Below are 13,785 nucleotides of genomic sequence, written 5' to 3' on the forward strand. Positions count from 1 at the left end.
GCCTCCCTATTCACACCGCATATAATCTTAAATTTGATTAAGGTCAAAATACCGTAAATGTTGCACAGATCCTCACACTTCACAGCTATGGTTCTTCCAAGAAAAAGCGTCCACGGCCTGTATAATATTCCTCTTTTTAGTTGATTGGTATTGCAATCTCTTCCTTTGGAAAGACTCTGGTCATGTATGCGGTTTTAGTTAAGTGGCTGGAAAATGAGCTGCGATTGATTTTTTTCAGTGCAGTGGTGAGAAATGTTTGCTTCATATTACGAATTAGATTAAGGTTAGATGACGAACAAAAAACGGATCTTGGGCATAACGACAGAAGGACATGAAAGGCAGCAAGACGGACACTAATACAGAGAACAAATCGCAGCTCAAATCGGCCTCGGCAAAAACGACGGTGGGGGCCGTTAATTTTATACGGTGTGCAACTGACACGCTGAACCTTAGTAAATACTCGATTGGTGTTATAACCATTATATGTATTATATGCATAAGGGCCTGAATTAACGGTGAATATTACTATCTTTTAATCGTTTTTTTCCTTCAAGTAGTGGGAAAGTGTCGTACTACTTTTGTGCAACTTTGAAAGGCATCTATTGGTAAAATATCCATTTGGCCATAATATCACCTAATCTGAACAGGTAGAGGTTTAAAAACTCTATTATGACTGCATCGTAGAATCAGAGTCAAGATGCAAATGCTGAAGGAGGAAAAACTATTGTGTTCTACACGTCTATTTTGAAAAGAGCATTAAAAATAACTCGTTTGATATTTGTGCCTCATTTTGCTCACCGAACATTGTAGGTGAACATAAACAGGGCGGATCGGACGGACGACGATGCTTTTGCTGCTGATGAGCCGTCATTTAACTGGAGAACAAGGGCACAAGTAAACGCTCATTAAAATGCATGGAGCGGAAGATTCCGGCAGAAAAGAGGCTTTCAGTTAGTCTTAGTGAATAATTCCCAGCATCGGCTGAGCTGACTGGGAGCCCGATGTTTCTCAGGGCCGTAACTCGCCCAGTACAGGGGCTCGTAGGGACGGACATGTGCGCAGATGAGGCGGAGCTGCTGCAGCTGCCCAGTGAAGTTTATCTCTGTGGAACAGCGGACGGTCAGCGTCGGTATTCCCGCTGGTAACAAACTGCCCATGTGTCCCCATCCATCTGCGGCGAGAGGAGCCAAAGCCAGACTCCTCCATATCCATCCTCACCCTAAGTGATACGGACGAGCCGCCGCCCCCTTCCCCAGCCACCGCATCCCCGCCTTCCGCTCCCGTCCGCCTCCTCGTTTTCACACTTGGCGCAGACCTTCGGCCCGACATACAGGGAAAGCGAGGCGGTGAACGTGAGCGACCAGTTTGCCTGGAGCGCTGGGGGCCACAGTCGGCCTGGGGCTCATGGGGAGCGGTCACACTCTCGCCTCTGTCTGCGCTGTAACTGGGAACAAGTGAATGTGTGGGAGAAACACTAGCAAGCATTTTACCCTACGGGAAACCACGGAAAGACAGCAAATTGCTTCCGATATATTTTAGACATATATTTATTTATATCCACAAGTGAAAATACACTTAGTGGCCACTTTATTAGGTACAGCAGCTTGCTCACACAGAAAGCATGTGGCTGCAATTTAAGAACCACATGCAGCACAGAAACAGAACGAAGAGGTGCCGTTCCTGTGCGGATAAGGCGTCTGATGTAAGGCATTTTAAACGCAGTGTGATGTCAGACGTGGTGCTTTCAGCATCTCAGTGAGAGCCACATTTCTGTGATCTTCACAGAATTTACAGAGAAAATCGTGAGTAACTTATAATGAATTGCATTTATACGGCAGAAATGATCTTGTTAGTTAATGATAGATGTCAGAAGATAATGACCAGGCGGCACAAGTTGATAAATACACCCCAGTACAAGGGCGATGTGCATAATGAACGCCTTTACATAGTCCACAGCCCATCTAACAACCTGTCTAACAACGAGGTGCTGCTGAACGCAAAGGTTGGTTATATCAGCTAGGTCTACCTAATATTCTGGCCACTACTTGTTATTTCACATAATTCTATCTACCTTGAGATGCCATTTTATCGGACAGGTAACAGCTAATCATACACTATTGACCATACAGAATGGTCTGCAGATTCATACTATACGTTAGCTGTCTAAATCTTGTGTAATGGCTTTTTAATGGGCAAATGTTCGTGCTACAAGTGAATTTACAGGCATGTAAATGATGGGTGGGGGGTAAGTAGGGCGTAAATTACACATGGTTAACAGTGCATAGGTTTGCGACATTCGTCTGTCAGTATCTCTCATCTCTCTTACCATTTATGATGCTACACTGCCATCTGCTGGATAGATGGTGCCAGTGAATTCGACGTCTGTAATTCTTCGTTTTGAGGTCAGGGAGATTTATGGCGATGACTGTCTAGGACCCAAACTAACTGCCCTTAGGTCTCACGTGCTTTCTTTGGGTGACGTGCAGGATAAAAGAGAAACGAAGAAAAAAGGGAACAATGGAAGTCAGCAAAATTCCGAAAACGCAATCTTAATGACCAGTCGTTATCTACATTTTATAGTAGGAAAGTAGAAAAGTGAGTAAGAAATCATGACAGAAAACGGCAGAAACATGAATTCGTTTTATCAAAAAAGCCACAAAACGTATGTCTGTTTCACTCCTATGCACGTGAGTCATTACGACTGGATGCTACTTTGAGTTTTTGTACATCGCACATAGACTCTTAGTCTCTTATTGTCTTATTACACATAGTCTCTTATTGCTCTTTACTAGGTTCTGTCTTGGGAGATCATTTCCTGTTGAACACATTTACACATATTGTGAAATACTTTATAACGATGAAGCAAAAACAAAATAATTTCTTTGACAAAATGATTTTATTGAAAGAAAGAGCAAGATGTACAACTTAAGTGTTTTATTGCATCACACTTTCAAATGGCTAAAACAAATTTCACTAAAAATCCACTTAACACCATATTATATATTATAATTTATACCAGGGGGCGGCATGGTGGTGCAGTGGTTAGCACTGTTGCCTCACACCTCTGGGACCCAGGTTTGAGTCTCCGCCTGGGTCACATGTGTGTGGAGTTTGCATGTTCTCCCCATGTCATCGTGGGGTTTCCTCCGGGTACTCCGGTTTCCCCCCACAGTCCAAAAACATGCTGAGGCTAATTGGAGTTGCTAAATTGCCCGTAGGTGTGCGTGTGAGAGTGAATGGTGTGTGAGTGTGCCCTGCGATGGGCTGGCCCCCCATCTTGGGTTGTTCCCTGCCTCGTGCCCATTGCTTTCAGGATAGGCTCCGGACCCCCCGCGACCCAGTAGGATAAGCGGTTTGGAAAATGGATGGACATTTATATGGTGTATTAGTGTCTTACATGGTGTATAAAGGGAATTAAATAAGGTATCAGGGTATAGAAAAGCAAAACTGTGACAACATGCATTGGTAATAAATAATGATAAAGCAATTCAATCACAGAACAAGACAAGTTTATGCTGGTCGCAAAAACAGAACTCGTCAATGTGTATTTATCATAATCAATACTTTCTCTTAAAAATATTTTGCACAGATAAGGTTCCACTTGTAAGAACCAGATGACATAAAAAATTAACTACGCATTTTGAGGGACAACAGAGAGGGAAAAAAAGCAAGAGACATTGACACTGAAGGGTAACACATGCCGTGGCGTTCTCATGGACACATGGTGACCGCAGCGTGACATCATGAGAAAGGCCCCTCCCTTTCCCCCCAGAGCCCCAGGAGCACGGGGCAGAAGATTTACAGAAAGTACCACGTGCATCGGCGCTCCCATCTCACTACACCTCTTACTCCTATATTTGTAGTGGAAGGATGAGGCCTGGGACACTGGCAAAGGCTAAAGCTGTCCCGGCCTGGAGCTCCACTGAAATCAGGATCAGCCCAAATGCTAAAACTGTCTCAGCCTGGAGCTCCACTGGAATCAGGATCAGCCCAAAGGCTAAAACTGTCTCGGCCTGGAGCTCCACTGGAATCAGGATCAGCCCAAAGGCTAAAGCTGTATCGGCCTGGAGCTCCACTGGAATCAGGATCAGCCCAAAGGCTAAAGCTGTCTCAGCCTGGAGCTCCACTGGAATCAGGATCAGCCCAAAGGCTAAAGCTGTCTCGGCCTGGAGCTCCACTGGAATCAGGATCAGCCCAAAGGCTAAAGCTGTATCAGCCTAGAGCTCCACTGGAATCAGGATCAGCCCAAAGGCTAAAGCTGTCTCGGCCTGGAGCTCCACTGGAATCAGGATCAGCCCAAATGCTAAAGCTGTCTCGGCCTGGAGCTCCACTGGAATCAGGATCAGCCCAAAGGCTAAAGCTGTATCAGCCTGGAGCTCCACTGGAATCAGGATCAGCCCAAATGCTAAAGCTGTCTCGGCCTGGAGCTCCTCCAGGGTTCATTCCTGGCCTCCCAATCATCTCAGAGCCAAACAGCCCTGTTTCCAGTGTAACATTTTCAATTTCATACAGAGACACACGGGATATAGTAGAGGAGTGCAAATCTACACTGCTGCATACACACCTGGCTGCAGCACTGCCAGCAATACGCCCCCACCTCCGCGGTGGAGGGGCCCCATAGCAGAGGGGCCCTATAGCTCATCATGCTGCAGCCCACGAGGCCATTTTGGGTGGTTCCGCACATGCTCAGCCGCCCCCAGGACCAGCCGCATGAACTCCTGGACATCAAAGGAGTAATTGGTGAATTTGGGGTGCTCTCCCAGAGTCGGGTGGTGGCCCTGTACAGGGACAGACAGAAGGGTGACAGGTGTTACAGCCTCGCTGGGTCCTGCCCCCACCCCCTGCAAGATTAATGCCATGGTTAAATATCAGACAACGGTGTGTGACGGCAATGATGGAGGGCCGACAATGGATAGATCATTTATAATTATTTGTTCTATTTTTCATAGTAGTGCACAAAAAGGTGTACAAAATATACAAAAAATGTGCTAACTTATAAGTATCAGGCATGTTAACATGCAGATGCAGGTGCTTTAATGCACAAACTCAGGCACCTTAATGCACAAATGCAGGTGCATAAATGCACAAATGTAGGTGCTTTAGTGTTCCAGAATATAAATGTTGGAGACGGACGTCTTCACGCAGGTGCACATGCATTATAAAGCTGGTTGTAGCTCATAAGTGGCACCGTTAACTGGACATCACCCCCCCTGCATTCGGCGAGCTGCTCCGCATGAGTTCCCCCACCTTGTCCTGAGGAACCACTTTGTCCCTCTTCTGCCAAGTCACGTAGTGGATCCCTCGCAAGCGGGCCAGGTCTCGGTAGCAGCTTTCGTCCTGACAGTTATATCTGCAGAGAAAACACAGCCGGACACTTTATCTTCCATCCTCAGCTGCGAGTGGCGAGACGCCCGAAACATCCAGACGTGATTAATGCCTCTTTAATTACACAGCGCTTCACCGTCCTGGCGAGCGGCCGAGATACGGTGGAGATAAGGGCGTCTGCGTGGGAAGCGGTGTGTCACGTCAAGACTGGCGGGCGGGGGGGGGGCACGTACAGCTCAAACACCACGGCCCAGTCCGGCAGAAACAGGAGGTGGGTCAGCCCAGCGCCATGCATCCCTATAAAGATGTCCGAGTTGTGTGTCATCTGGATCTGCTCCAGGAAAGGCACGTCCCTAAGTGTTTGAGGAGTGAGGGACAGAAACAGCAGGTCAGTTTATGTTTCGAGACTCGCAAAGATGCCCACAGCATATACCAATACTACAATACCAGACTCACTTGAATTTGTAATCCACGAGCTTGACCTCAAACAAAGGAACCGTCTTCAAAGCCCCGATAAGCTGTAACCGAGTCCATTATAGTGCGATTAATGGCCACACCAATGGCGTTACAGCTCGCCACACACAGTGCAGCCACTGCAGCTCCGGTTTACTGTAAATAAGGCGTCACTGGCAGGTTTGCAGTATTAAATATCAGCAATAAATCATTATATGGGAATCAGCTCACCTCTTCCTGATTTAAAATCTTACGGTACTCCGTACTCCGGGAGAGCAGCGTGATGCGAATCCTGCCATCCTGAGGAAAGGCCAGGGGCCACAGGTCAGGGTCCAATTAACATGGGGGGGGGATTTCAATTACACATCCATCCATCCATCCATCCATCCACCCATCCATTATCCTGTGGAGGTTTTGACATTTTATAACATCCCTAGGAAACAACAGATTTTTAAGTTATAATTCAGTAACTTCTAGGACTGGCTGCACCATATAAGTACATAATGTGAAATTCAAACTGCTGAAGCTGATGTCCAGTGTTAATCTAAATGTTTCTTACATAACGGCAGCCAGCATTGTACCTTTCTGTAAAGTCAGGCACAAAGTGAGAGCTGCAGAGAGACAGTCTACTAATCTTAGGCCTAATCATGGACCAGTTCCCTCAGCAAGGCCATTAAAGAGAGAAGCATACATTCCAACCAATGAATAATTAAATGTTTTTTATTATAAACCCACCAAAATTAAACTTTAAATGGTTGTGGCTTAAAGGAATGAAATGCTGCTCTATTGTGCCATCTAGGGGCCAGAATCATATATTATTTTTGTAAGGCACAGACGCCTTTACAGCCTTGCAAGTACGAGCCAGCAACAGCTGCTGGCTTGTTTTACTCAAAGTGAGGAAGGAAGGAACAGAGCAGCTGAAATCCCAAAGGACAGCGGGGGGTGACTTAGGGATTGTAGTTGTGTAGGTTAAGTCAGAGAACCATGACAGGGCTTGATGGTGTTAGAGCAGGGGTGGCCAAGCTTATCCACAAAGGGCCTGTGGATATACAGCTTTTTTGCTGCAACTCCCTAATTAGATTACTAATTAGAGGACTGATTGGCTTAAGAGTCCTCACACCTGGGTTTGAACAGATGCCCTAAAGGTTATCCCAAAAACCCACATACATGCGGGCTCTTTTAAGGTAAGATTGGCCACCCCTGTGTTAGAGAAACCACAACAAATGGGGGGTGGGGAGCGTGGCTTGCCGAAGGGAACCCCTGAACACAGCAGCGCGACCCTACCCGAGGGAACCCCTGAACACAGCAGCGCGGCCTACCCGAGGGAGCCCCTTAACAGGGCAGCACAGCCTACCTGAAGGAGCCCCTGAACACGGTAACAAGGCCTGCCTGAGGAAGCCCCTTAACAGGGCAGCGCAGCCTACCTGAGGGAGCCCCTGAACACGGTAACAAGGCCTGCCTGAGGGAGCCCCTTAACAGGGCAGCGTAGCCTACCTGAGGGAGCCCCTGAACACGGTAACAAGGCCTACCTGAGGGAGCCCCTGAACACGGTAACACAGCCTGCCCAAGGAAGCCCCTTAACAGGGCAGTGCGGCCTACCTGAGGGAGCCCCTGAACACGGTAACACAACCTGCCTGAGGGAGCCCCTTAACAGGGCAGCGCGGCCTACCCGAGGGAGTCCCTGAACACGGTAACACGGCCTGCCCAAGGAAGCCCCTTAACAGGGCAGTGCGGCCTACCTGAAGGAGCCCCTGAACACGGTAACATGGCCTACCCAAGGGAGCCCCTTAACAGGGCAGCACGGCCTACCCAAGGAAGCCCCTGAACACGGTAACACAGCCTGCCTGAGGGAGCCCCTTAACAGGGCAGCGCAGCCTACCTGAGGGAACCCCTGAACACGGTAACACAGTTTGCCCGAGGGAGCCCCTTAACAGGGCAGCGCGGCCTACCCGAGGGAGCCCCTGAACACGGTAATCCAGCCAACCCAAGGGAGCCCCTTAACAGGGCAGTACGGCCTACCTGGGGGAGCCCCTGAACACGGTAACACGGCCTGCTTGAGGGAGCCCCTTAACAGGGCAGCGCAGCCTACCTGAGGGAGCCCCTTAACAGGGCAGCGCGGCCTACCCGAGGGAGCCCCTGAACACAGTAACACGGCCTGCTAGAGGGAGCCCCTTAACAGGGCAGCACGGCCTACACGAGGGAGTCCTTTGACATTGCAGTGCAGCCAACCCGCGAGAGCCCATTAACACAGAAGCATGTCCTACCAGAGGGCCCTCCTGGGGAATGTGCAGCCGGTGCAAGACATGCTGTGAGAATGCCCTGAACATCCCATCGCTGTGGCAGTCTGCAATCTGCAAATCAAACACGGGCGACAGGTTCTGCAGCAGTTAATGGGTTGTGGCCCACTTACCAAAGGACATCACAAGAGTGAGGAAGATCTGTATCTGCACTGTAAATACAAAAGGATTTACCCCCCCCACCCCCCCCCTGACAAGCAATCCCATATTTTCACTGTAGTCCAGCAGCTAAACATCATCATAAAGCCTTGCATTACATGGGCAAAATTATTTAATTGGTAAACAAGAGCAAAATTGTAGATCCGCTTTGGGGGGAGGGGGGCTGTAGCCAAAGACCCTCGATGTACAGAACCAGTTAAAGGTTTGGACACACCTACTGAGAACTGTTTGTTCTCCAGCAAGACAACAACCCTAAGCACACCTTGAGGCTATGAGATGGAGTGGTGTGACCGATGACCTGGCCCCCACAATCCCCCCACCTAAACTCTATAGGGCTGCTTTGGGATGAGCTGCATCAAAGAGTAAGAGCAAGGTAGCTAACTGGTGCCCTGAACTTGTGGAAGCTCCTTCAGGTCTGCTGGAGAAGGCATTCATTCAACCAGCATCCAAATGGAAGCACCTGCAATGTAAAAGTCTGCAGTGCTGTCATCTAAGCAAAGGGAGACTTTTCTGAAGACTCTGAGATGATTTTGAGATATTTAACACTTTCTCTTGGTCGTTGCGATATCTGATATGTATTGATTGCCTTCTATATGGCAAATAACAGTGATAAAATAGAGACAAATGCATTAAAAGGAGATGTGTCCAGATTTTTGACTCCTGTTGTATATAGTGAGCCAGACGGGTGAGTGCACCCCATACTAGACTGAGGCAACACTTACCAAGGGTGTGTTGTAGAACAGGCCGTACCTCATCCGGGGCAGTAGTGAGAAGAAGGCATCTTTGAAGCACACCTGAAGAAGACCAAGACAGTCTCAGCAAAGCCTGAGAGAGGCTCCTAAGTAAGAACAAGGGAAGAGGGGAGCACAAAAGCCTCACCTGCCTGGAATCGAAGCTCTTCAGGTGGATGACTTCATAGTCTGAAAAGGCTCGCCACGTCTCGCTGAACAGGTCTCCATAATCGTGCCAGCTCTGGCCGGCAGACACGGCATTCCCAGATCATGCGTACACACAGAAGGCAGATAACTCCGCTTTGAGCCCCCCGCCCCAGCCTTTTCCCTTCCCCTCCACACACAGAGGGAACAATGGACAGGAAGCAGCTTCTAGCAGACCACCCCCGCGGCTCGGAGGAGGACTCACAGTGTCCCACATGACGATGTTGACGTCCCTGCTGAAGGAGTTGTTGATGTGCTGGGAGATGTACAGGTTGACGAAATCGCAGAAGTGGTGGTACATATTGACGCCTGCCCCGGGACAGTGAGAGGAAGGGCCACTTATTCTGGTAGCCCGGAGTCCACTGCCCCCCAGCGCCCAGAGCCACGTCCCGAGGGCCTTACCCGCATCCAGCTTCATGAAGATGGTAGGCCTCTCCACCAGCAGGTCACACTGCCGCTCCGCTAGGGGACTGAAGGGGAGGCTGCTGTAAGTCTGCAGCTCAGCGTACCTGCAGTGTAAAACAGCGCAGCACCCACCCTCAGTCAGTGGCGGGTCAACCGACGAAATACAAGACTTTTGGCATTTTTAGTTTTTTCATTGCAGTCACCGTTTTTAATAAGATTGAATTTTCCAAAAAAAATGGTCCCCACAACGTCAGAATAATAGGTTTTCATCACATTGTGGGGACAGGCAGGTACTTCAGGACGTCTCATACCAGGACTGCAGGGGGCTCTTGTGCTGCCCAGCTGACTGAAGAGCCCTGCTGTTTAGCCGGCACCGTCCCCCAATCGCACCGTCCCGCAGGAAGTCCTCCTTATACCTGGAAGGCAGCAGCTTCCTTAGCATAAAATTACTGCACATTCAATTTTAGGATGGATGGATGGAAAATAGTCCGACAAAAACAATACGGATGGATGGATGGTCACAAAACCGATAAGGGAACATGCAGAAATAGGGACAGGTCTCCATTGCCTCATGAATTGTCTGTGCTCAGCTGACGGCCAGCCAATGGGAGATGAAAGGCGAGGCCATGTGATGCTACTCGAGTCCCACAGAAACTTCCTACACCGAGTCCTGTGGTCATGCAGCCCCCCCCCCCCCCAGCAGACTCGCCTTTCATGGCTCCTTGGCGGCTGCCTCAGGTCAATGTAGAGGTTGGTGGCTCTGCAGTATCGCATGTGGCTGGTGCATTTTAAGGAGGAGTCCCCCTGCCAGACACATAATCGCAACATTCACCCACAGTGGCAGCTGGTGAAATAAATTCTCGGTGGGGCTGACGTACCAGTAGATTTCCCTTCCTAGTCCAGTATAAGCATTCAAATGAACAGTCAGAAAATGTCTACAATTTCACAATCATAACTTAATTTCCTTAGTTGCCTGGGTGATATTTATTTCGTACTTGTCGGGTCCCAGCTCCTTAACGTGGATTTTTTCCACCATCGTCCTTCTCGCAAAAGCGTAATTCAATAACGATCTCACGGAACTTGCTGGAAGCTGCCCCTCAACTGTCGTCGTTGCCATCATCTCTCTCTGACTGACTGACCTGAGAGCGATCCAAAACTTTCCCGCATTTTCTGTAGCAGGAGCGAAATTTCCAGCACCCCAAACCATTTAATTCGGCGATGCTGATAGGCGAAATCTTTATTATATTCACCTAGCAACCGTATACGATTGGCTATTTCGCTGCACTTCTGGGGTGCTTTGATGAGCGCCCAAGAGGAGAGATGATTGGTGGAGATCTGTCGGTGGAAATGTCAGTTGGTGGAAATGTTCTTTAATTAATTCAGATTGCATGTAGGCACACGCTATTAAATAAAACTGACATTGATAAAAAAAATATATATATTTTTATTTTTATATATTTTATATTCCAGGGGCGGCATGGTGCTGCAGTGGTTAGCACTGTTGCCTCACACCTCTGAGACCCGGGTTCGAGTCTCCGCCTGGGTGTGGAGTGGGTGTGTGTGGAGTTTGCATGTTCTCCCCATGTCGTCGTGGGGTTTCCTCCGGGTACTCCGGTTTCCCCCCACAGTCCAAAGACATACTGAGGCTAATTGGAGTTGCTAAATTGTCCGTAGGAGTGCATGTATGAGTGCATGGTGTGTGAGTGTGCCCTGCGATGGGCTGGCCCCCCATCCTGGGTTGTTCCCTGCCTCGTGCCCATTGCTTCTGGGATAGGCTCCGGACCCCCCGCAACCCAGTAGGATAAGCGGTTTGGAAAATGGATGGATTTTATATTCCTCTCCCACATCTGGGAGGGCGGCGCTTGAGCACCCCCTATAGGCCAGCGGCCACTGTTCACCAGTCACACATGAAAGCAAGCGAAGGGCCTGTCAGTACATACTAATAAATACGACTTGCAATAGCATTTTGATAAATCTTGAACTAGAAAATAATTCTCAATCATGTTTACGACTATAAATACAGAACCCAGACTAGCCAAAATTTAAATTTCCGGTGATTCTTCAAAAGGCCGAGGTAAGAAGGTTATGGGCAACAGCAGCATCCTGCTCTCGGTGACTCATGCAGCAGGAGTTAAATCCATGTCGGGCTCACGGGCTCAGAGGCCTTGCAGAAGGTCTTCATCTCGTCCTGACGCTCCCTCACATAGCCGAAATCAGCCTGCCTCCAGAAGAGGTCCTGAGCGGCCGCCAGCGAGCTGACCCTGGGGGAGGAGGGAGGTGGTGACGCTGGTACATGCGGCCAAAAGCCAGAGCGTTAAGAAGTTTCAGCAGGAAATCAAAAACAGGAACTTCATCCAGTTAAAGCTACATGCAAAGGAACGCCAGAGCGGAGCTCACAGGAGTCTGAGCTCAAAGCAAGTCTCGCAGATGACAAGGCGACAAACTCATGATTAGCTTGCCCTGCTGATGTTGTCATACCATCCCGTATCAACCTTGGTGCAGATGGGATAGCCAAACCGCTTCTCGGGACTGCAGTCCTTCTCGTAGCCCCAGCAGGCCCCCTTGTCTTGCAGTGCACCCTGGGACGACAGGGACAAGCCAGACGCAGAATGAAGAGAATGAATAGGAACTTTCTAGACTCTCCCGGTGCTGGTGCAGGTTGAGTCACCACACATTGTGAGCCTTTGCTCTTCAGGTAGAACACTGGAGTGTCTATCACCATCATCCATGGGCAAAACCCCCACCACCAAGAAGAAACCGAAGATTAAAGCCACTTATAGTTGGCAGAATTCACTTACTTTGAAAGGACAATGTGGGTCTTCCCTGCAGAGTTTTGCGATCTTCTTGTTATTATGAAGAAAGTATGGGATGTGGTCCTCCGGCAAAGAAAAACTGCTGTAGTTCAGCATTTCACTCCCTTGCTGGCCGAGGGGGCTGCCGTCATCCTCTGTGCTGAGCACGACGCAAGCAAATACCATTCCCAGTACTCCCAGCAACGACATACTCTCTCGTGGAAAAGTGCATAGGAAAGCTCTCCAGGGTGCCGGCGCGCATGAAGCTCTGCACACGGAGAGACACGGGACGCGCTGTTTACACCCTGGACAGAAATAAACACCTCGGCAGAGCGTGGGAAACCCGCGGGTCCCAGCTTGAGTTGTGAGGTGGCAGGAAGCGCCACTTGCGCCTTTCCTACCATTGTTCGACAATTAGGGACTGAAGTCAACGTCACGCTTAATGCAAAACTTTTCATGTTAAGACAAATACGAAGAGGAACAGATCAACAACAATGAGACTTGAACTTGATGTCTTAAGACTGTTAAACTGAACTTGATATCTTAAGACTGTTAAACTGCTCACTACGGTGACGAACTTACACATGTATAAACAAATGACATGTGAAAAGTGACTTTAAAATCCCACACCGCTTGCTGAAATTCAGATAACACAAGCAAGCGCATCTACACAATGTCCCTTTCCTTCTGATTTCCAGCTCAATAATCACATGAAACACTTGTTTACTAATTAAAGCTGCTTGAAATTCACATTATATGTCACTGTAGCTACTTAATATGAATACAAGCAAAGTATAAGCAATATATAAACAAAACCCTTCAATTACAAACTATATAAAAATAGCGTATTTCCCTTTTTTACTCATCCCGACATCCACGACTGATTTTGCCGGAAATATTTCCATTACGCTTTCTTCTGATTGATCCTAATAAAAATGACACGCGCCGCTAGCTGCTATATAAATAGCCGCATAAATCGCCTCCTGGCGTTTATTATCCATTTGAATGCAGGGGTTTGACATTTTAGGGAGCGCAAATAACTCGTTTACGTTTGCTAAAAGTAGTCAGTGCTAAAACGGGCACTAATCTAATCCAGCATCTGCCCTCGTTATAGTGTAGCCTATACGGCTTATTCCCGGCGGGGTTCAACTAACCATCTGCGCTATATGCATGCAAAGACACGCCAGGGGCTCATCCTGCATTTCACTACTTAGAAACCATTCACGAGTAAAACTCTGGGCATTTAAATGCCCTAAATCTTTACTCACGTTGCAGACGAACTAAACAGCAGCGCAGCAGCCAGTCGCCATAACACCGGAAACTATTCGCCGGCATACGAAAAACTCTCGGCCACCAGGTGGCGCACGTACACGCAAAATTGCTCGAGACGGACCGAAGCTGGATTGTATTTTGCGGAAT

General features: G+C 48.6%; 2 protein-coding genes across 2 annotated transcripts in view; both read right to left on the reverse strand.

Annotated features, from left to right (window-relative positions):
- tafa4b (TAFA chemokine like family member 4b) overlaps positions 1 to 2,465 on the reverse strand; it is a 39,085-nt gene extending 36,620 nt beyond the window's left edge. Inside the window, exon 1 of the mRNA XM_049024030.1 lies at positions 2,327 to 2,465. The gene's annotated coding sequence lies outside the window, so the exon portion shown is untranslated. The remainder of the gene's footprint in view (positions 1 to 2,326) is intronic.
- A 412-nt stretch (positions 2,466 to 2,877) lies between these two features.
- eogt (EGF domain-specific O-linked N-acetylglucosamine (GlcNAc) transferase) lies at positions 2,878 to 13,762 on the reverse strand. Its single transcript, XM_049022383.1, has 16 exons — positions 13,635 to 13,762; positions 12,373 to 12,634; positions 12,053 to 12,153; positions 11,727 to 11,835; positions 10,284 to 10,378; positions 9,886 to 9,990; positions 9,572 to 9,678; positions 9,375 to 9,478; positions 9,114 to 9,206; positions 8,957 to 9,028; positions 8,043 to 8,129; positions 6,010 to 6,078; positions 5,782 to 5,843; positions 5,559 to 5,678; positions 5,248 to 5,350; positions 2,878 to 4,778 (listed from the first exon to the last, which is right to left on the reverse strand). Exons 2-16 carry the CDS (start codon positions 12,574 to 12,576, stop codon positions 4,632 to 4,634), a joined length of 1,578 nt encoding a protein of 525 aa, XP_048878340.1. The 5' UTR covers positions 12,577 to 12,634; positions 13,635 to 13,762; the 3' UTR covers positions 2,878 to 4,631.
- Between the last annotated feature and the right edge of the window lie 23 nt (positions 13,763 to 13,785).

Source organism: Brienomyrus brachyistius, chromosome 8 (genome assembly GCF_023856365.1).
Source record: "Brienomyrus brachyistius isolate T26 chromosome 8, BBRACH_0.4, whole genome shotgun sequence".
NCBI classification, from domain to species: domain Eukaryota; kingdom Metazoa; phylum Chordata; class Actinopteri; order Osteoglossiformes; family Mormyridae; genus Brienomyrus; species Brienomyrus brachyistius.

Bases quoted from the DNA above. Each gene is read 5' to 3' on its own strand.
- eogt (XM_049022383.1), bottom strand. From the start codon at position 12,576: ATGTCGTTGCTGGGAGTACTGGGAATGGTATTTGCTTGCGTCGTGCTC. The intron at 9,479-9,571 runs GTAAGGCCCTCG...GTCCCGGGGCAG, and splicing joins CTTCATGAAGCTGGATGCGG to GCGTCAATATGTACCACCAC. The intron at 5,844-6,009 runs GTGAGCTGATTC...ACTCGGTTACAG, and splicing joins AGATTTTAAATCAGGAAGAG to CTTATCGGGGCTTTGAAGAC.